We start from the raw sequence: 22004 nt of genomic DNA, 5'->3' as shown, positions 1-22004 counted from the left end.
CCTGGCTAATTTTTGTATTTTTAGTAGAGACAGGGTTTCACCACATTGGCCAGGCTGTTCTTGAACTCCTAACCTCAGATGATCCACCTGCTGTGGCCTCCAAGGTGCTGGGACTTACAGGCATGAGCCACCGTGCCCGGCCGAGATAGGTTCTTAAGATAGAGGGAGGGTATACTCCTTGCAACAGATGAGTACCCTGATCCTGTACCCAGTGTCATCCACAAGCCTGCTCCCTAGTGGGGGATGGGAGAGGGAGCTAGGGGTCGGTGGTCCCCTGGAGGCCTACGGTATATACGCATGAGCTGCAACTTGCTTGTCTATCTCTCCCCAAGTTGACCTCAGCTCAACACACCTTACTGATGCTCTTTTCCCAATTTAGTGTGTGGGGACCTAAGAGCCTTAAAAGTCTCTTTCTCTATTTTAGATGCACTATCTGAATTCATCAAGTTAGAATCTTTTCCCAATCACTGTTTGTTAGTCAAGCTTGCAGACTCTGACAGTGCTAGATGTTTTGGTCTCTTCTCCCTTGCCTCCTCCTCCTCCTCCTTTTCTGATTCTGTTGTAGGGATGTTATTAAGAACACCATCCACAGCACAGTGTGTTCAAATATCCATGCAAAACATTTCGTTTAGACCTAGTTCTAGAAGCTTATTTTTCTCCTCAAAAAATGATTTTTGTTATAGAAAATATGAATTTTGTTATGTTTCATGTATTTCTGATTGCTTTGGTTTCCAGGAAGCAGAAAGAGAAAGTAGGAGAGAGAGAGAGAGAAAGAGGGAGAGAGAAAGAGAGAGACAGAGAAGAAAAGAGGGAGAGGAAAGAAAGAAAAGAGAGAGAACGAAGGAGAGACGGAGATGGCAAAGGAGGGAAAGAGAGAGTATGTATCTATAAGGTATATATGCATACACATGTATTTACTACATTCTTTTCTTCTTTTTTTCCTTCTGAGACTGAGTCTCACTCTGTTGCCCAGGCTGGAGTGCAGTGGCATGATGATCTCTTGGCTCACTGCAACCTCCACCTCCCAGGTTCAAGTGATTCTCCCGCCTCAGCCTCCCAAGTAACTGGGATTACAGGCATGTGCTATCACGCCCAGCTAATTTTTTTGTATTTTTAGTAGAGGCAGGGTTTTACCATGTTGGCCAGGCTGGTCTCGAAATCCTGATCTCAAGTGATCTGCCTGCCTCAGCCTCCCAAAGTGCCGGACTTACAGGCATGAGCCCCCAGGCCCGGCCACTACATTCATTTTTAACTACCTGTGTTGAGGTATAATTTACAGAAGACTCACCTGTTTGTTTCACATAATCTTGAATGATCCCTCAAATTCTTTGTGAAATACGAGTTGGGTGGAGCCGTATGTAAATTAAACAATGCTGACACCCAAGGAACTGAAGATCTTTAGTGACCTTGATCGAGGAGATTTTTAAAGCAACTTCTGCTCATGAAATCCTTTCATTCATTGATTCAGCAGATATGTATTGAGTGTCGACTGTGTGATAGATGTTGGGGACATGACAGTGGACAGCTCAAATAAAATGCCTGCCCTTATGGAGCTTCCACTCTTGTGAGGGAGAAAAATAAACAGATATTAATATAACGCCCGTGTGGTAAGTGCTGTCAAGAAAAGCAAAGGAGGGCAAGGGGATGGAAAGTGACAATGGGGGCTACAAGTTTAGAGAACGTGGTAGGGAGGGTGTTGGTGACAGGGTCACATTGGAGTGTGACCCTGAACAAGGTGAGGGAGCAAACTGTTGATTGCCCCTAGGGGAAGAGTTGTGCAGGCAGGAAAAGCAGAAGGCAGGGATCCTGAGAGGTGAGATTGAGTCCCAAGTGCAGTAGGAGGACAGAGGAAAGCCTTGGGAAGGTGGAGTGACATGAACAGACTTGAGTTTCTAAAGCATCGTTCAGGTGTGTAGAGAATAGAATGGACCAGGTGCGGTGGCTCACGCCTATAATCCAGCACTTCGGGAGGCCAAGGTGGGAGAATCTCCTGAGGCCAGGAGTTCCAGACCAGCTGTAGCACCAGAGTGATACCTAATGTCTACCAAAAAAGAGAGAAAAGGAGAATAGAATGTTTATGAGAGCTGGAAGAGGGGAAGCAGAAAACATGGCAGGAGACAATTGCCGGAAACCAGGCTAAGGATCAAGGTGGCTCAGATCAGCAAAGAGGTTGAACTTAGTGTATATTTTCAATGTAGAGCTGACAGATCTTGTGATTGTACTGGATGAGAAATATAAGAGAGAGGAACCGAGGGTGATTGGATTTGACTTTGGTCTTCTGGCAAGTGTATGTTGAAGTTGAGCAGTTGAGAAGCAAGATCTTGGGTCCCTGGCTGTCTCTGCCCTTGCACACTGGTGTGGCCATTTGCACAGCTCCCTCAGGACAAAGCTCCTGGGCCAGTTGAAAACCAGAGGTTGGTGCTTTGTACAAAGCTCACCATCATCGCCCTTTGTTGTTTGCTGAAAAGATGATGTTGATGATCACCACTGTAATGGGTAGAATTGTGTCCTCATAAACAATGTATGTTCAATTTCTAATGAAGGTGGCCTCATTTGGACATAGGGTCTTTGCAGATATAAGCAAGTTAAGATGAGGTTACTCTGGATTAGGGTGGACCTGAATCCAATGGCTGGTGTCCTCATAAGAAGAGGGACATTTGGATACAGACAGAACACACAGGGAATAATGCCATGGGAAGACAGAGGCAGAGATTGGAGTGATGCGCTTACAAGCCAGGGAGTGCCAAGGGTAGCTGGCAGCCAGCAGGACCTAGGAGGGAGGTGTGGATGGAACAGATCTTCCCTCAGAGTCTTCAGAAGGAACCAACCCTGCCAACACCTTGATATGGGACTTCCAGCCTCCGGAACTCTGAAATAATAAATTCCTGTTGTGTGAAGTCACTCAGGTTTTGGCTCTTCCTTGTGGTCACCCTAGGAAACTAGTAGAACCACCAGGTATTAAGTATTTATAATTTGCCATGCACAGTGCTAAGTTAAGGTGTGCACTTAGATACTTTATCCCGTAAAACTCCCTCAGCAGCACCAAAAGCAAAGTATTGTTGCCATCTCCGTTTTATAAGATGAGGAGATTGAGGTTCAGAAAAAAGTGAATTTTTCAAGGTCGTACAGCTAGTATGTGGCAAAACTTGGACACATACCAGGTTTTCTAACTCAAAAAATCCATGCCCTAACCATTATGCAACGCTGGGCCACAGTCAGGGGCCGAGATTCCAGGCACGCTTTGCCATTGGGATTTGCCGGTAAAGTTCATCACCACAAACTTTCCAGCCAGGAATCCCTGGGCTACTTTCCTCTGTTTTATTTGCTGTCATCAGAGTTCTGCTATTTATCACATCTCTCCCAGAAGATTCTTGGGGAACAGATGTGGCTTGGAATTTGATAAGAATGTCACTTCAACACATCCTTGCAGTCTGTTTGGAATCCTCACCCTGGAGAGACAGGGACAGCTGAACCAACAGCCCACGCCCTCTATGTTGGTATTAAAGTTTCTGGAAGCTCCAGAAACTACTTGAGACAATTAATAAGAGATCACTTCCATTTAAAGGAACATTTTAGAACGTGGGCATCACCAGGGCCAGGGCAATGGCTACTTTTCTGCTCTTTTCCTCTCCCATGGCAAAACTTCACAGCATATGTGGAGGCAGAAAGATCTGCCCAAGCCACTTGATGGAAGCAGGGCCATGTTTGTCCTGTTTACTGGGCACATCACCAGTGCCTAGCATCATGCCTAGAACAAAATTCCCAATAGAGCTTGTAGACCCGATGGAAGAACTGGAATCGTGACTGCAGCATGAATGCACACCAAGCTCATCTCGCCAAGCAAATGTTAGTGGTTGTATAAGAAACAGAAAAAGGAAATGACTGTTCTGTCTGTGGCCATGTGCAAGGTGGATAGGAAAAGAGGAATAGGACTAGGATCTAAAACTGAACTTAAAATATTCTAGCAATAATTTGCTCACCACCGAACACTTGGCACTTAGGGCTTGATGATGGGGTGTGTTTAAGGGCATGGATTTAGGGGACAGGTAACTAGGTGTCACTTCCTAGTAGAATACGGACAAGCCACCTAGCTTTGCTAAGCCCTCCCTTCTTCATCTGTAAAATGAGGATAACAGCAATTTCCACCCTACATATTTACTGTGGTAATTAATAAGATAATGCATATTGGAAGTAATCAGTGGGCATGGACATGGTTATTGTTATAAAGTCCAAACTAGTCCCAACATTGCCCTTTTTTTCTTTGGCACAAACACTTGGCCTTTGAGTATCACAAATTCTTTGTTCAGCCACCCTACTTGGTGGCTGAATCTCTCTGATTCTATTAGAGACAATTATCTGCTACATCTCAGAGAGATGCGAGTCAGCATCTGTAATTTGGTTTCTGAAGCCCAAGTGCTCATATCCTTATAGGAATCATAGGCCAAGGTTTGTAGATCCAGATCGTTTAATTCTAAAGGAGCACCATTCTTTTCCCTTTGGCTGAAATATGCCTCCTGTATGCCCGCCTTGCCAGTCCTCTTGATATCATCACTTCCCCAAGAGCATCTTTTGCAGACCCACTCAGTGAGGTTAAGTCTTCCATTTAAACACTGCAAGAACAATGTGTACTTCTGTTTCAGGGATCTCATTATGATCGATGTTAGGTGGTTATTTGTACAGGAGTGTAAGCTTCATGAGGGCAGGAACCTTGTTGTTCTAAATTCCCAGTGCCTATCTCAGTGTCTGACACATCCTAGACCCTTAATTAATGTTGACTGAATGAATTGTCTAGCCTTCTAGGTGCTGGATAAGACTAGGAAAGTTGATACATTTGGAAGGCACAATGAATTCCTTCTCTGTTGCCCCTCTCAATTGAAGCTTTAAACAATATTGTTATTATTGATTGAAGAGCATGCATAACCAAACCCAAGGTGACAGGGACCACAGCTGACCAAGTTGGGTTGCAAATTAAACTGCAGCCATTTTTGATCATGTGGTTACTCTTCTTTTCCCTGATCCTTCTTGAAACACTTATTCTAAAACAAGGGTCAGCAGACTACTAGAGCCCAGGCTACTGCTTATTTTTGTAAATAAAGTTTTATTAGACCACAGTCACACTCATTCACTTGATCCAGACCGCCCTGCAAAGCCTATAATATTTCCTGTTTGGCCCTTTGTAGAGAAAGAGGGAATTTGATAAATCTGTTCTAGTTATCTATTGCTATATAGCAAATCATCCCCAAACATACAGGCTTAAAACATCAGCCACCCTATATTATCTGTCACGGTTTCTGTGGGTCAGGAGATTGGGAATGACCACTGATTGGTTGTGGCTTGAGATTTTTCATGCAATGGCTGGAGCACCTGGTCCTGAAGCTTATCATGTAGTACCAGGGTTTCTTCATGGGGTCTTGTGCCCTGGTCTAGCATGGTGGTCTTGGAGTCGAAAGGAAAGAAACTGATAGAAGCTACAGCCTCGGAAGTCATGGAGGGTCTCTTGACCACATTCTGTTCATTAAGGCAGCCACAGTGCCTCCCCGGGTTCAAGGGAGAAGGCAGAGACTCTGGCTCTGATTGGAGGAGTGTCAAATATTTGTAGACGTGTTTTAAAACCTGTATAAAGTATCACTTCCTTCGTGCTATGGGGACGGCTCTCAGAATGTAACTCCAAGAGAGGACAGAGAGATTTATATCGAAAACGAAAGCTTGATTAGAATAGTAGGAAAAAAAGGAAAGTTTTCTCTCATCCTATTAATGATTGCTGAGAAAGTGTTAGGAAAATCAGGATGGAAGGATTCTGTCAGCTTTACCTTTTGACATCTGCCAGCCACCTTTTTAAATGAATCAATTTTGATACTATCTGGTGATTATAATCAAGATAGGAAAAATATATTTATTAAAATGCAGACTCCCAGGTCACAACCCAGAGCTCCTGAAGGAGAGAGAGTGCTTGCAATCTATATTGTAAGCAAAGATGCTCAGGTGATTCTGACACAGGCAGGAGGCACAGTCCTTTATAAAGAGTGGAATTTGCCTTGTTTAAGGTCACATACTGACCTGATGCTACTTGGCTTCATGTATTCTAATTATTATTAAGAATTTAAGCTACCTATGTAATAATTTTGTCTTAGGGATTTCTCAGATACATAATCCATTCAAAGTAATATAAATAAAAATAACTTTATTAGAGGGATATAAAGGTTTCTAACAGAAAACGGCTAAGCCTCATGAGAGGTTGGAAACTGAAAGCAAGGCCTCTGCTTGTTCTCTTACCTTCTTTGGTTTTTTCCCCCTCTGCCTCAAACATCTATTTTCTTCCTCTTTGCCTGCACAGTGGTAGAAAAGGACCACGCTAGGCCGGGTGTGGTGGCTCATGCCTGTAGTCCCAGCACTTTGGGAGACCTAGATGGGTGGATTGCTGATGGTCTGGAGTTTGAGAACAGCTTGGGCAACATGGTGAAACCCCATTTCTACTAAAAATACAAAAATTAACCGGGTGTGGTGATGGAAGCCTGTAATCCCAGCTACTTGGGAGGCTGAGGCAAGAGAATTGCTTGAATTCAGGAGGAGGTAAGCCAAGATCATGCCACTGCACTCCAGCCTGGGCAACAGAGTGAGAATCTGTCTCAAAAACAAAAAACAGAAAACAAAAAACAAAACAAAACAAAACAAAAAAGAAAAGGACCGCTCTAGGAAGATCTGTGTATTCTCTGTTGAAGGACCCAGGACTGACTCCTTGGAGTGCCCTAATTCAAATTCTTAGGAGGGGGAATCCGATTGGCTTGGCTCAGGTTGAGGAACTTACCTCTGATCCAATCAGCTGTGGCCAGCTGTGTCCACTGCCCAATCAAAAGGTTCTTCTAATAACAAAGTTGGAAGAAGTGAAAGGCATGCTAGGATTTTCATTTCCCAATTAAACTGCAGTCATTTTTTATCACGTGGTTGCTCTTATTTTCCCTAATCCTTCTTGAAACACTTGTTCTAAAACGAGGGTCAGCAAACTCCTGGAGCCTAGGCCACTGCTTATTTTTGTAAATAAAGTTTTATTAGACCAGGGCCACACTCATTCACTTGATCCAGACCGTCCCGCAAAGCCTGTAATATTTCCTGTTTTGCTCTTTATAGAGAAAGTTTCCTGGCTCCTGCTCTAGAATTCAGTTTGCTTCTATTTCTAAATTTTTGCCGTGCTTTTTGCATGTCAGTTCTGTTTTCCTTTAATCAGTATAGGGCACGTTGTTGAGGACAGGGCAAGACACTGCAAATCTTCACACATCCCTGTTTATTGATTTTTAAAACTATCTGTACAAATACAATAGTATTTCCTAAGATGCAGAGCACATAGCACTGCTGATTTGCAAGAAGATTTCAATTGCTACTTGAGATTGTTTTAGGTGCTATGTAGTTGTGCTATTAAATAAAATTAAACCACATTATGATAAGGTTATTTTCTGTGTCTTCTTTTACTCTTTCTAATTACTTGGACAAGAAAATCTCATTTGATGGCAATATGCTCTCTAACAACTTTCTAATATAATTTTTTCCTTTAACAAGGAGAAGACACAAAGCCTGACTCAGAACCTTCAGCAGCCAGCAGTATATAGCTAGAATTTACTGGCACTGCTTTGCTTTTATTTATTTTTATGCTTATCTTCCATTTATGACTTGTGATACTGGCTTGCCATTAATAGTGGTGATATAAGTTTCCTTTTCAAATTTAGTTAAGTTGAAATGTGACTAGATTTTTAAAATGCTAAGCAAATAACAGTTTAGGTGGCAGGAAGAAATGTGAAAAAAGGAATATGAATGATTGAAGTGCGGAAAAGCCTGAGCTACAGTAACTGACATAGTTTCGAAGCGGCCCTGGTGCCCGGAGGAGGGAGTGGCGGATTTGGTCTAAATCGAACCTCCAGATTAGAGGAGGAGATAACAGCCCTGTGGAATCTCAGATTTTCAAAGCAGTGCAAGAGCGTGGAAGGACGTCATAGGCAGTGGGAGTCAAATGTTCAAAGGAAAAGAAAGAACAGGATGTGGTCATGGAATTGTTTGGCTTTCAAGAGCCACTGAAGGGCTTTCAGCGTTCAAGTGGCACAGTCAGAGCTGCATTTTCAGAACAATCATTAGCTGAAGCAAGTTAATCTCCCTGAGCCTCAGTGTGTTTATCTACGAAATGGGGGTAATTGACACAGATGTAGGCTGTCCACTGCTGTCCCTGGTGAAGGGGGAAATTCCCAGCCATTCTGCCCTGTCTCTCTTCCATGAGGAAGGCTAAGATGTCCTATCATGACTGCATCTGCACTGAAGGTGTCTAGGGCTCCTCCTTCTCTTGGTTGGGGGAGTGGGAGGTAGTTGCAGATATTCAGGATTGTTGGATGGTGCCTTGACCGGTGGTGATGGGTCAGGAAAGATGTATTAGTCTGTTTTCATGCTGCTGATAAAGACATACCCAAGTCTGGGTAATTTATGAAAAAGAGATTTAATGGACCCACAGTTCCATGTGCCTGGGGAGGCCTCATAGTCATGGTGGAAGGCTAAAGGCACGTCTTACATGGTAGCAGACAAGAGAGAATGAGAACCAAGAGAAAGGGGAAACCCCTTATAAAATCCTCCGATCTTGTGAGACTTACTCACTACCACTAGAACAGTATGCAGGAAACCGCTCCCATGATTCAATTATCTCCCACCAGTTCCCTCCCACAACAAGTGGGAATTATGGGAGCTACAATTCAAGATGAGATTTGAGTGAGGACACAGCCAGACCACATCAGAGGGTGTCCACTGTCAACGACAGCTCAGCAGCAAGCCCTTCCTACTGGGCTCTGGAGTTTCTCAGCTGAAAACTCTTCCGATCCCTCTGCTCATTTGTCTTCCAGCTAAGTCACCTCCCTGACTCCTCCCTGCACTTGTCCTGGCCCCAGCTCTCTCTCAAATCAAAGAGCAGGAAGTCCCTGTCTCCATCTGACTCTACATCTTAGGAAAGTGACTCCCTTGAGTCATTGTTTCTGTGTTAGTAAGCATTGAGGAAGGAAAATACAGCCCTTGGGTACCAGAGAGAGAACAGAGGGAGGCAGGAAATAAACTGAAGATGCCCCTCCTAGCACTCGGAGCCCTGTCTTGCCATGCATGTAAACAGATGGGTCTGCAGGAGCCACTCAGACTGGCAACTCTTCTTTTTTATTGTGGTGCTGGAGAAGAAAGAGGTTAATAAGAGTCCTCTTGCTGTGGAAGTGTGTGACAGGGACCCTTTTCCTAAGGTGTCCCAAATCCCTGGGTCTGCATGGCCTTTGCCACTCTGGCTGTGATGAGAGAGAAGATGGTGAGGACAGGAGATGGGAATGCTGTGAGTTGGCAAGCTCAGCCCAGAAGCTTCAGTGCATGGATGCATGATCTGGAAGCTTCTCTGCATGAGTTTAGCCAGACCTTTTGGTGCCGGGATAAGAGCTGGGTGGGGTGTGCAGAGCTGCCTTCCTGCTGCTAAGCTTGTTCTATGTGTCACCCCTTCTAGCCTCAGGTCTCTGTTGTATCCTCTGGTCCTCCAGCTGAGTTGGGTGTAGCATCTAATTTCCTCGATCACCTGAACTCTGGCTTCCCTTACCCTCCTGAGCCTTGGTTCCCTTACCCTCCTGAGCCTTGATTTCCCGCAATATGGGATTCACAGTGGCACCTACTTCCTAGGATCTTATGCAATACAAATGAATAACAATAAGTGAAAACCTGGAATTGTTTGGTCCGTAGAAAAGTGCTCAAAAATGTAGTGGTGATTAATATTATTGCCTGCAAAATACCTGACACAGTGTGTACAGTGAATGCTTCAATCTGATTGTTTCTTCCTCCAGGAAGCCTTCCTAGAAGCCGCCAAACCAGGTTAGGATTCTTCATAATGTGGTTCTGCCTTGTGCTTCCTATAAGGCTTCTTGAGAGAACCTGCTGGTCATTGTTCTCTCTGGCACAATCAAAACCAAAGAATGTTCAAAGAATGCTCCCCCGATTGGAGGAGTGGGAGAGGGGGTGACACGCGGAAAATACTGATGTGTCTGTGAGTGACACCAGTTAACTGGCCCTGAATATGATCACAGCACAGCTCATAGAAGGAAGCCCCAAGACAACAGGAGAGGCTGTTAAAATGTTAAATTAATCATCTCTGTAATTAATTTGCAAAATCTTTCTACCTCTCTGGAGTTAAGGGTCAGAGAATGTGCTTGTTTGTTTATTGCTGTATCCCCAGTGCTTAGCAGGTTCTTAGTGAACATTAAATACTTGAATTAATAAAGGAACAAGTGCCCTAATTGTAGTTTTGTCAGTCATTCACTCATTCCCTCGTTCAACAAATGTTTATTGAACATGTACTGTGAGCCAGGAGCTATTGCAGGCTCTTGGGTTATACCAGTAAACCAAACCAGTAAAGATACTTGCCCTCATGGGACTTACCTTCTAGCTAGGCACTGATACATTGCCTCTTACCCCAGAGGGATCAATATACAATCATCTCCCCTGGAACCATCCTCTCTTGATTGAATTCAGCTATCCAAAGTGTGAGGTCAGGGCTGGATGCAGAGTCAGCCCTGTAATCTTAGCACTTTGGGAAGCTGGGGCAGATGGATTGCTTGAGGCCAGGATACCAGCCTGGGCAACATAGTAAGACTTTGTCTCTACAAAAAATAAAAAATAAAAAAATTAGCTGGGCATGGTGGCACTTACCTGTAGCCCTAGCTACTTGGGAGGCTGAGGCAGAAGGATCACTGAGTCCAGGAGTTCAAGTCTGCAGTGAGCTATGATCATGTAACTACCATCTAGGCTACAGTGAGTCATGATCGTACTACTGCAGTCTAGGTTGGGTGGCAGAGCAAGACCCTGTGTCTGAAAATATAAAAGTGTGAAGTCAATGGAAAACATTATCTGTTGTTTCAGAATCAACAGAGGTCACTTATACAAAGCTAAGTGTGGCTACAAATGAACACCAGCTGCTCATAATTGGCCCCCAGACTCCTTCCAACTGCCCTGACATGCTTGCTCTCTTTCCCAGGTCATGCTTTCAGAACGAAAAGGCACAGATGAGCTCTATGCTGTGAAGATCCTGAAGAAGGATGTCGTGATCCAAGATGATGACGTGGAGTGCACTATGGTGGAGAAGCGGGTGCTGGCCCTACCCGGGAAGCCGCCCTTCCTGACCCAGCTCCACTCCTGCTTCCAGACCATGGTAACTTGTCCCATGGCCCTGGGTATTCCACCTCCAGGGCTTCACTAGGCTTTAGCCAAAGCTATCTTAGCAGCACTCACCACAGAGATACCTGCACCCTTCCCTTTCTAGACACAGAAAGATGTAAGGCCTAGGGAAGTCAGCTGAGAGTTCTGAGGTTGCTACTGAGAAATGCTCTCCCCTGAGGCAGGTGCTGTCTCAACTCAGATAAAGGAACTCAAGCAATTGGTTTTATAATCAACAGAGCAAGGCCTTTCTCTGACAGCAAGGGGTGACTTGGGGACAGGAGCTGGGTGAAAAGGTTCACAGCTTGTGGCTCTAGATGGTTCCATTCAGCCCTCCAGCCCTTTGGATAAATGCACAAGTACATCTCTGCAGGTTGCCTGAGGCCTTTGCATGGGCCTCGTTGGAGGGAGGATGTCGCCTGAGAACACAGCCCTTGAGGACTCTCAGGGAAGGTACGCAGTGTCCTGGGAAGGAGCTAGTGAACTCAGATCCAAGCTGCCTTTTGTCCACTTTCTGCTCTTGACTGTGATTTCAACCATATCTGCAAGAGCAAGAGTCCCTGCTTTAAGTAACGTCTTACCTTTTCCCTGTTCAAATTAGACCTTGGTTTCCATACCCAAGGACAGAGAGGTCAGAGCCCAAATGCGAAGGGGTACAAAGTTAATTGATGTCTTTTAGGCTTCTCAGGGCCAATGGCCTGGTGACTTAAGATGTTTTGGGGACTTTTCAAGATTAATTTTGACTCTATCCAGTTCTCAACTTACTGAGTAGAGTGACTGATTTTAGAGCCCAACCCACATATGAGATGGGACACTATAGCACTTTGCATCTAATTTGATGTCTTTAGTGATTTCCCTCTCTCTTTAATTCTTTTCTTTTATCTGTTCTATTATCTGCTGAAGATATCCTGGGCTGTGTGACCTGTCGCATTTTCACGGTCTGGGTTTCACTGACGAGAGAGGCTTGGGGCACCTCAACATGTTTCCTCTGTCTTCTGTATTTCACGCAATTGGCAGCTGGTTCTGGACGCTTGATCAGACTCAGCTAGGATCTCTTTGGCAAGACCATAGATGGTGGCCTGTTCTTTCATCTGAAGGCGTATAATGGCTGGTTGTCTCTCACAGTGACGTTGGCAGCGACTGATGCTTGGTGCCTAGATCTGCTCATTCATTAGGGATTGTAAAATGGTGATGTCCTAATTCTATCATTTATTTTTCATTTACTAGTGAGAATGCCTTTATAAAGAAGGGCCTCCCTTCACCTATTACTTGGTTCCCTGGTGGTATAGTTCATGTGAAAAAGGCAGGATAAATGCTTGATTCTTTCTCTTTATTTAATAGTTATCAATATAATAAATAGGTTCACTATTGTGCTCCAAAGGTGGCTAAAGTTGGCTTTTTTTTTTTTTTTTACTAGATGGGTTCTGGCTCTGTCTCCCCAGTTAGAGTGCAGTGGCATGATCATGGCTCACTGCAGCCTCGATCTCCCATGCTCAAGTGATCTTCCCACCTCAACTTCCCTAGTAGCTAGGACTAAAGGCACACACCACCACGCCCAGCTAATTTTTGTACTTTTAGTAGAGACAGGGTTTCACCATGTTGCCCAGACTGGTCTTGAACTCCTGGACTCAAGTGATTCACCTGCTTCGGCCTCCCAAAGTGCTGGGATTGCAGGCATGAGTCACCATGCCCGGCCAAAGTTGGCTTTTAAAATAAACTGCTTTGAGTGGAAGAAGAGAGACAATAGAAAGAAAAATATTAAGTGAATGATAATTTACATCATGCAATGGAGACTTGGCAAAGCCCAGGAAAGGAGTACACCTAACCTTACTAGTCCAAATCTTTAGTCTTACCTTGGGGATTTAAGGCCTAAAGGTGTTCAAGTGGTGATAGAGAGAGGGCTGGGATTTAAACCTCTAGGCTCCCCTACTCCCCTACCTTCTGCCTTTTTCATTGTTTATCCCCAAATGGATTCATTGACATCATCAGGCAAAGGACAGTCTCTGTGCAGTAAATCAACTAAGAAAGGGATCTTGTTTCTAGCAAAGAGGCTGAGCAGCAGCAGTTTTCCATTTCAGTTGGATATGTTGAGAGAGGGAGAAATTAATCATGGGTGACTAATGTTCATTGTAGTGTATTTGTTTGTGATTTATTGATTTAAAAGTGATTAAATAGAGTAGATTTGAGATAATTCTTTTAATATTGAACCATCCCACTCACCTGTATTGCAATATGCTTTCTGGAATTAGAGAGTAGGGGCTGGGTGTATATAGAAATTTTGCAGAACTGTGGGTCCCCTCCAGGGATTGTCATGTGCCAGGGAAGAGAGACTGAGAACCATGAGAGCCTAGAACACAAGAGCTCAGTGGGTTTAGGTCTTGCATGGTGACATGATTTGGCTGTGTCCCCACCCAAATCTCATCTTGAATTGTAGTTCCCGTAATCCCCATGTGTCGTGGGAGGGACCCAGTGGGAGGTAATTGAATCATGGGGACGGTTACCTCCATGCTGTTTTCATGATAGTGAGTGAATTCTCATGAGATCTGATGGTGTTATGAGGGACTTTTACCCCACTTCACTCTGCACTTCTCCTTGCTGCTGCCATGTGAAGAAAGACACGTTTGCTTCCCCTTCTGCCATGATCGTAAGTTTCCTGAGGCCTCTCTAGCCATGCTGAACTCTGAGTGAATTAAACCCCTTTCCTTTATAAATTACCCAGTCTCAGGTATGTCTAATGGACTAATGAGAATGGACTAACGCACATGGGAATGAAGACCTCCCCATGTTGGAGACCAATGCAGAATCTCCCCATCTGGCAAAGCCAAGGATGGAACAGATTGCTTTCTCAGTTGTTGAGGGTCAGATGAAGTCGTTAATCTATCTCTAGGCACTGTATCGATTGAAAGAAAAAAGTGCTTGCAGAGACACACTCACTGCAAGCAAGAGACCCTGGGATGCCAAGTGCAGTTGGCTGAGGGAAGAGCAGATCCCCTTCCATCTCACCTGCACTCTGCGCATATGCTCATTGAGTGAAATGCTCCAATTTAAATTATTTTTTCTCACTTTTTTTGGGCTAAGCACATATATTTTAATGTTGCATAAATTAAATGTATTTTCAAAGACTTATAATAATGCCTACTATATGTGAGGCACAAGGCAAACAATTTTAAGTCTCATGACAACTTAGATAGGTTCTGTCATCATTCCCATTGTGTGGACCAGGGGACTGAGGCCACACAGCTAGTGCATTTCAGGACCAGGATTTGAACCCAGGCAGTCTGGCTTTAAAGAGTTTTACATTTAACTGCTATGCTCTGAGATCTTTTTTAAAAAAGTTATATATATATGTATATGTATGTGTATTATATGTATATGAATAAGTATATGTATTTTTAGAGACAGGGTCTTGCTCTGTGGCCCAGGTTTGAGTGCAGTGGAACAATCATAGCTCACTGCAGCCTTGGACTCCTGGGCTGAATAGATCCTCCTGCCTCAGCCTCTCTAGTAGCTAGGACTGCAAGCATGCACCACCATGCCCAGTTAATATTTAAAAATATTTTGTAGAAACAGGGTCTTGCTATGTTACCTAGGCTGGTCTCAAACTCCTATGCTCAAGCAATCCTCCTACCTTGGCCTCCCAAAGTGCTGGGATTACAAGTATGAGCCACCACGCCCATCCTGAGGTCTTTTGAGTGTGGATCACCCAAAGACCACTCCACCCGACACCCCTGGGTTGGAATCCCCCCTGCAGGCCTGTCTCCAGGCTCCACCAGGAGCCTGTGCTCTAATCTAGCCATAGTCACCTTTCACCTGTTTAGTGAAGCCACAGTACCTCCACCTCTTAGCTTCTCTGTCTCTGCATGAAACTTGACGTTCTATCTGAGCCTCTACCATGCATGGGCCTCCAACAAGGTTGCTTCATTCCAGCCTCACAGAAATCTTGCAATGAAAGTGATTATCTACTGTCCCATTTTGCAGGTGAAAGGATTGAGGATCAGGGCTGCATGGTAGTTCTTCCTCAACACAGCACTGGGTCATTGGCTCATTGAGCTCAGATCCCAAGCTTTTGTTAGTACATCATGTTGAGTTACCACCAAAATGGCCTTGACAATGATGATACAAACAAGAACAAAAAGCAGCAGCTAACAGTAACAGGTTGAGCACTCTACTCAGCACTTTAGCTGTGTTATCGCATTTTATCCTCCTGACACCTCTATTGGAAAGGTACTATTTCTAACTTTAATTTACAGACAAGAATGCTGACATTCAGAGAAGTTAAGTAACTCATGCACCGTCACACAGCTGCTAAGTAGTGGAGCTAAGATTTGCTCTTCAAGACTCTAGAACCCCAAACCTGGAAGCCTTTGCTAACCTACCTGTGCTTTAACTTCACATTCTTGATTTTGGTTTATAGAGTATTTTCACGTTACAGCCAGGCACAGTGGCTCATGCCTGTAACCCCAGCACTTCGGGAGGTGTAGGCAAGTGGATTGCTTGAACCCAGGAGGTCAAGACCATCCTGGGCAACATGGCAAAATCCCGTCTCTACAAAAAATTAGCTGGGAGTGGTACACGTACCTGTAGTCCCAGCTACCCAGGAGGCTGAGGTGGGAGGATCAACTGAGCATGGGAGGTCAAGGCTGCAGTGAGCCATGATTGCGTCACTGCACTCCAGCCTGAGCTACAGACTGATAAATAAAATAGAAAATATTTTTACTTTTACGATCACATCTAATCTTCACAAAAACACTGTAAGTACTATGGTCCACATTTCTACTCAATGGAAACTGACCCCCAGAAAGATGAAATGGCCCAAGTTCCACAGTTGGTAAGTGGCAAGTCCAGAGCTTGAGCTCAGGTTTTCTAATAGGCTTTTGGGTGTTTTTTTTTTTTCCTGCTATAAAAGAGTCACCCCGCTTTACAGGGATATTGCAAGGGTTAGGTAAGATTTTATCCATGGTAATGATTATTAAAATTTAGGGAGCACTGCATATACATGAGGCAAACCGTCGTTATTATGGCTAAAGTGAGCAGGAAGATGACACCTCTTTCTGGGGATGTCCTCGAAAATGGTCATCTGGCTCCCACTCATTTTCTAGCATTGCATGGCCTGAATCTGCAGAGCAGGGCTTCAGAGGAGGCAGTGGAGCTGGAACAGGCGGTATCCGTAAAAGGGCATTACTGCCTGTATACAGAGAGTACTAATGCTTACTGATTATTTCAACAAAGACTTATTCATCGAAATAATTGTATCAGGCCCCAAAGCATGATGAGGTACGAAACAGATAAAGTCCCTGTTCCTTTGGAATTTACATTCTCTTGGGGGAGACTGATAATAAACTGTAACAATGACACAAAGTAAAGAGGATGGAGATGGATGGATTGGGGCAGAAAGATGCTATTTTTGATAGGATCATCAAGGAAGGTCTCTCTGATAAGGATGACATTTGAGCAGAGACCGGGGCAAGCAAGGGAGCGGGGCATGTGGCTATCTGGGGGCAGAGTGTTCCAGGCAGCAGGAAGAGTGCGTGTGAATGCCAGCGGCGTGAGCATGCTCCGCGTGTTTGAGGAACAGCGAGGAGGCCGGTGTCGCCCCGGTGGGTTGTCATTTTGTATTTTGTGACCCAGAATTCTTTTTGAATCAGCTACCTTTTTAAAAAGAGACAAATCCAATATAACATGCTGTAAATTTGATGTTTTTCTTGCTAGAGACTTAGAATTTTGAAGATAAAAGATTCTTAATAGACTTTTAAAAAATCTCGAAAGCGGTCAAAATACTGGATAAAAGTGAAGGAGACAACCAGCCATGTACAAAACCATTTTTAAAAAATCAATTTTAAAATGATGCAAATTCGATTTTTAAAAACTTATTTAAAAAAGCAAAGTTACATCAGAAATATTCTTATATTGGAATAAAAATATATTTCAAACATATGCATGGCACGGTGTTAACAGAAAATGTAGGGTATTAAATCCTATTTAAGATATTATTTTAAGTGTGTTAAAATTGAATATTCACATGGAAAAGAATCAGAAGGGGGCATAAACAAATCAAAATATTGATTTGATTTAGGGAGGGGTCTGTGGGTTAAGTGCCTTCTTTTTGAACTTACATCATTTCAGAAGTAGTTATAATATAGCTGTTTAAGTTTTTTTTAATGTACCACAAGATGGCAAAGTTAATACCCAAATAGATGCAAAAGCTCCCGGAAGGGGGTTTCGTTTTCAGAGATTTGCTCATTAGATGGTTTAGGCAAATTGTCCTAGAAGCACAAAGAGATAATAAGTCTGTACTCCACAGTCAGGTGAATCTGGATCTGTGATTACTTGCTAGATGACCTCTAAGAAGTCACTTAACAGCTCTGAATATAGGTTTCATCATCTTTAAAGTGGCCATAATCAGAGAGGATTAAAAGAGATGGTGAATAAATATAATAAACATGAAATGGAGGTTGCCGGCATTATTAGAGCTGGGCTGGAGGTGCACCTTGCTGCATAGGCACAAAAGAATTATGTTTCTTCCAGTCCTTTTGCAGTTTTTCTCAGGGACAATTGTCAGCCCGGCACATTCATGCAATTTCCCAACTGCCAGTGGGCACAGGCAGTTAAGTTTCTTTAGCAAAACATCTATTTTAACTGTTTTCTTTTCAATTGAACATATGCACCTCTTTTTTTTTTTAAATAGAATTAGATTTTATGAGTCATTGAAGGACAGAAGTTACTTCCTCCCCAAATTTGCTGCCATGGCCCAGCAATAACTCAGTTGCAAGGCATGCTGGGAGGAACGTCAATTCAGAATGCAAGAGAGGATAGGGAGGGGGTGAGGATCATTTCCACTTGTAGAGTGGACCCCCGATGGCCCAAGAATGAGCCCCAAGAATGTCCCAGGGGTCCTGGTAACTTGGGCTTGGCTCTGGGCTGGCAGCAGTACCCAAGGATATCGTTGGACTTAAGGGCATTGCTGCAGGTGGCTCTGGCCGTTGTCTCACTCAGCAATGATCAAGTTGTAAGACACAGAACACCCCTTCCCCTGCCCCCCACCAAACTATCTCCAATAGCTCCAGAAAACAGAGAAGACTTTGTGGTTTTTTGTGTGTGTTTTCTTTTTGTTTTTTTGAGACAGGATCTCCCTTTGTTACCCAGGCTGGAGTGCAGTGGTATAATCATGGCTTACTGCAGCCTGGACCTCCTGGGCTCAAGTGATCCCCCTGCCTCGACCTCCCGAGTAGCTGGGACCACAGGCATGCACCACCACACCAGGCTAATTTTTAAACATTTTTTTGTAGAGATGGGGTTAAGACCTGTGTTGCCCAGGCTGGTCTCAAACTCCTAGGCTCAAGTAGTCCCCCTACCTCAGCCTCCCAAAGTGTTGGGATTATAGGCATGAGCCACCGTGCCCAGCCTGGAGAGGACTGTTGATGAGAAATTAGTTAATGGGTGCAATGTACCTTATTCAGGTGATGGGTGCCGTAAAAGCCCCGACTTGACCGCTGTGCAATCTATGCAGGTAACCAAAAAAAGAGGATTTTATTGGAAAGAAAAAACAAAGACAAAGGTGTACCTGGGCCTCATGAGGAGCTAGAATCTATAATCCTAAAGCAGTCTAGAATAAATTTCTAGATTTCTTTGTCCTTGCTTTCTTTGTTTCTCCCTGCTCCTGGTAAACATGACTTTGTTAGCTCCTTGCAGTTTGCCTATCTGGCAAATTCCCTGCATTTCAAATCATAGTCATGGGAAAGAGAATCTGGTTGGTTCAGCTTGGGGCAGGTGTTTATTCCTGGCCCAATCAGCTGGCAATGGCTACTACTAACTCACTAGGAACCTTTTGAAAGGGGTCGTATCTACAGGGAGGGAATAATTGGTGTTCATGGCACGTGAGAGGCACCATCTTGAGTCCAAGGAGACTAACTGGATTGAAGCAGGACATAATTATAGCTTAGTGGTACAAACATGGCATCATTGCCTCCCAGGAGAGGAAACTGGTGAGAGCTTGGCAGGTGTTAGGGCTTTAGCCAACTAAAGCCATCCAAGGATCTTGAGTGCAGGAAATGAATCAGAAATGCAACCCAGGCAAATAGAGCTGGGACAGGTAGGAATAGGCACAGCCTTGTGCTCTGTTTTCTCAATGGTGGCCTTTGCATATTCCTTCAATAATCAAAGATCTGTGGAATTCTAAGGAAGAATAGAGGTAGTTCTAGCCTTTGAAAACTTTGGCCTCTATGTGGAGGGACAAGGCTTAGAAAGCTGAAAAAAAAAAAAAAGCTAGAAGAGCATCAATTGTGATCACAATTCTGACAGTGATTGCAAGTCTATAAAATACAGAGGAAAGAAAAGTTGTGTGTGAACACATGTCATTGAATGCACACTTACTTGGGTAAGGCGTTTTGAGTTTGCATGGATTTGGCATACGTCATCTGATGTATCTTGGCAACACCCCTATGAAGGACAAGCTGTCATTACCCCCTTTTGGGAAGGCAGAGACTCTAAGTAACTGACCCAAGGTCTCAGAGCAAGTATCCAGTATAACTGCAACTAGAACCCAGGACTAGCTGATACCAGAACCAGGGCTCTTAACCACAGCACTACACAGCCTCTCTGGAGAGAAACAGATGGTTCTGAGCAGTAAAGGGATCAGCTTACAGACAGGATGAATCCACAGACCAGCTTGGAAAATCATTAAAGATCACTAAATAGACAAAGTCTTGCAGCAACTCCCCTTGGAGCATGGTACATAGAGCTGCACACGTGGTCGGTTTTCTCTGTTCATGGTATCTGATTAAAAGTGGCAAGTGTCCCCCTGGCAGTCACACAGGCATCATGTTACACTCCATTTTCAGCTGTCTTAGGGGAAGATTGTCTCTTTGAATTCCCTTGCTTCCTCTGGAGACCTCCAGGTGAATTCTGCACCTCCCACCTAGTCATCATTTTAAATCAGACTATCCTCATACTCATGTTCCAAATTGGGGAAATTCTAGCCAACCATTTTGCATAATGTAGTGACAGACAGACATTTGGTTTTATTTATTTACTGATTATGAGAGGTTAAGGAGAAGGGGAATTTTAAATTACCTGAAGGCACTTGAAGCTTAGAGGGCAGCGGTAATCGTGTAATGAAGAATCACAGCAACAATGACAATTTTGAAGAAGCCCTTTAAAGTCAAGAATACTAGCCAGTTTGAAGAGAAAGATGGTGAGTTTGCCTTTCCGAGCTTTTAATTGGAGTTGACGGTGGAACACCCACGTAGAAACGTCCTGTAGCCAGCTGGAGCTGACTGGAGCTCAGGAGAGAGGGAGAGGATAGAAATATAAGTCAAGACTCATCAGCCCAGAGAGATGAGAGTTGAAATTCTGAGCTGTGACAAGTTCTTCTTAGAAAATTGAGTAAGTAGGAGAGAGCCAATCTGGGCTTCAAGTCGATATGCAAGAAATACCTCTTTTGATTTTCATATATTAGAGTCCAACAAATAAGCCCTAATCAAAAAACACTAAGTGTGGTGATAAGGAAGATTTTGCAATAATTTCATAGGGGGAATGGGGAACAAAAGCAAATTTAAGGGTGCTGTGGAGGGGAATAATATGTAAGAATTGGAGGCAGTACGTGAGGTCTATTTAGTTAGCTGAAACCCCCGTAGTTCACTCTTTATGCCTCTCATGCACTTTCTTTTATCACATTCTATTTATTTATTTACGTTTATTTGAAACATGGTCTCACTCTATCACCCAGGCTGGAGTGCAGTGGTGCAATCACTGCTCACTGCAGCCTTGACCTCCCAGGCACAAGCCGTCCTCTCACCTGAGCCTCCTGAGTAGCTGGGACTACAGGTGTGCGCCACCGTGCCTGGCTAATTTTTTTATTTTTTGTAGAGCCAGGGTCTTGCCGTGTTGCCCAGGCTGGTCTGGAACTTCTGGGCTCAAAAGTGGTCCTCCCACCTCAGCCTCTCAAACTGCTGGAATTACAGGCATGAGCCCCTGTGCCCGGCCACATTCTATTTTAGATTAGCGTTTGAATTAGTTGTCTATTTGTTTTAACCAAGATTCTGAATTCCCTGAGGGCAAGCCCGAACCTTATTCATCATTTTCATCCTTTTAATGCCTGCCTAAAGGCATGACTTGCAAAAATAAGCGCTCGATGAAAGTTCTAAAACTCACTTCTCTGCTCCAGATTGGCTCTGGAGTGCCTCTGACAATGTTTTCCAGATTTTGATGTTGCTTACTGTGGAGTGGGAGATGAACCTGGTGGTACATGAACACATTGCATTTATTTTTAAAATAAGTCATTTAAAGGATTGATGTACCAGAGCCAGACTGGATATTGCATAAAGATGATGGACTCCAGATATGCACTTCTTTTCTGCAGAGAGGTTGAATTTCCATTTATGGCTTTGGTATAAAATTTAAAATTTTTTAAATAATTGTGTTTAAGTTTGTTTTAAGTGAGTTAATAAAAATACTTTTAAAATAAGTCAATTTTAGTAGAAAAGGCAGACAAACTTGGTAAAGATTTTCTTTTCTTTTCTTTCTTTCTTTTTTTCCTTTTTTTTTTTTTTTTTTTTTTTTTTTTTGAGACAGAGTCTCACTCTTGCCCAGGTTGGAGTGCAGTGGCATGATCTGGGCTCACAGCAACCTCCACATCCTCAGATCAAGCCATTCTTGTGCCTCAGCCTTCCAAATAGCTGAGATTAGAGGTGTGTGTCACCGTACCCGGCTAATTTTTGTATTTTCAGTAGAGACAGGGTTTCACCATGTTGGCCAGGCTGGTCTCAAGCTCTTGGCCTTAAGTGATCCACCCACCTGGACCTCCCAAA

General features: G+C 43.8%; 2 protein-coding genes across 7 annotated transcripts in view; one reads left to right on the top strand and one right to left on the bottom strand.

The window, feature by feature from the left end:
* Positions 1-22004, bottom strand: part of NDUFAB1 (NADH:ubiquinone oxidoreductase subunit AB1) — a 1133838-nt gene that overhangs the window by 558604 nt on the left and 553230 nt on the right. The window lies entirely within an intron of this gene.
* Positions 1-22004, top strand: part of PRKCB (protein kinase C beta) — a 382510-nt gene that overhangs the window by 305586 nt on the left and 54920 nt on the right. For both annotated transcript variants that reach the window (XM_050773830.1, XM_050773829.1), the window contains exon 10: positions 11021-11194. In XM_050773830.1, the coding sequence (XP_050629787.1) occupies positions 11021-11194 (174 nt within the window). The remainder of the gene's footprint in view (positions 1-11020; positions 11195-22004) is intronic.

Source organism: Macaca thibetana, chromosome 20 (genome assembly GCF_024542745.1).
Source record: "Macaca thibetana thibetana isolate TM-01 chromosome 20, ASM2454274v1, whole genome shotgun sequence".
Lineage (NCBI taxonomy): Eukaryota > Metazoa > Chordata > Mammalia > Primates > Cercopithecidae > Macaca > Macaca thibetana.
Note: the sequence above shows the minus strand (reverse complement) of the source record. Positions and strands in the feature narration are given on the sequence as shown.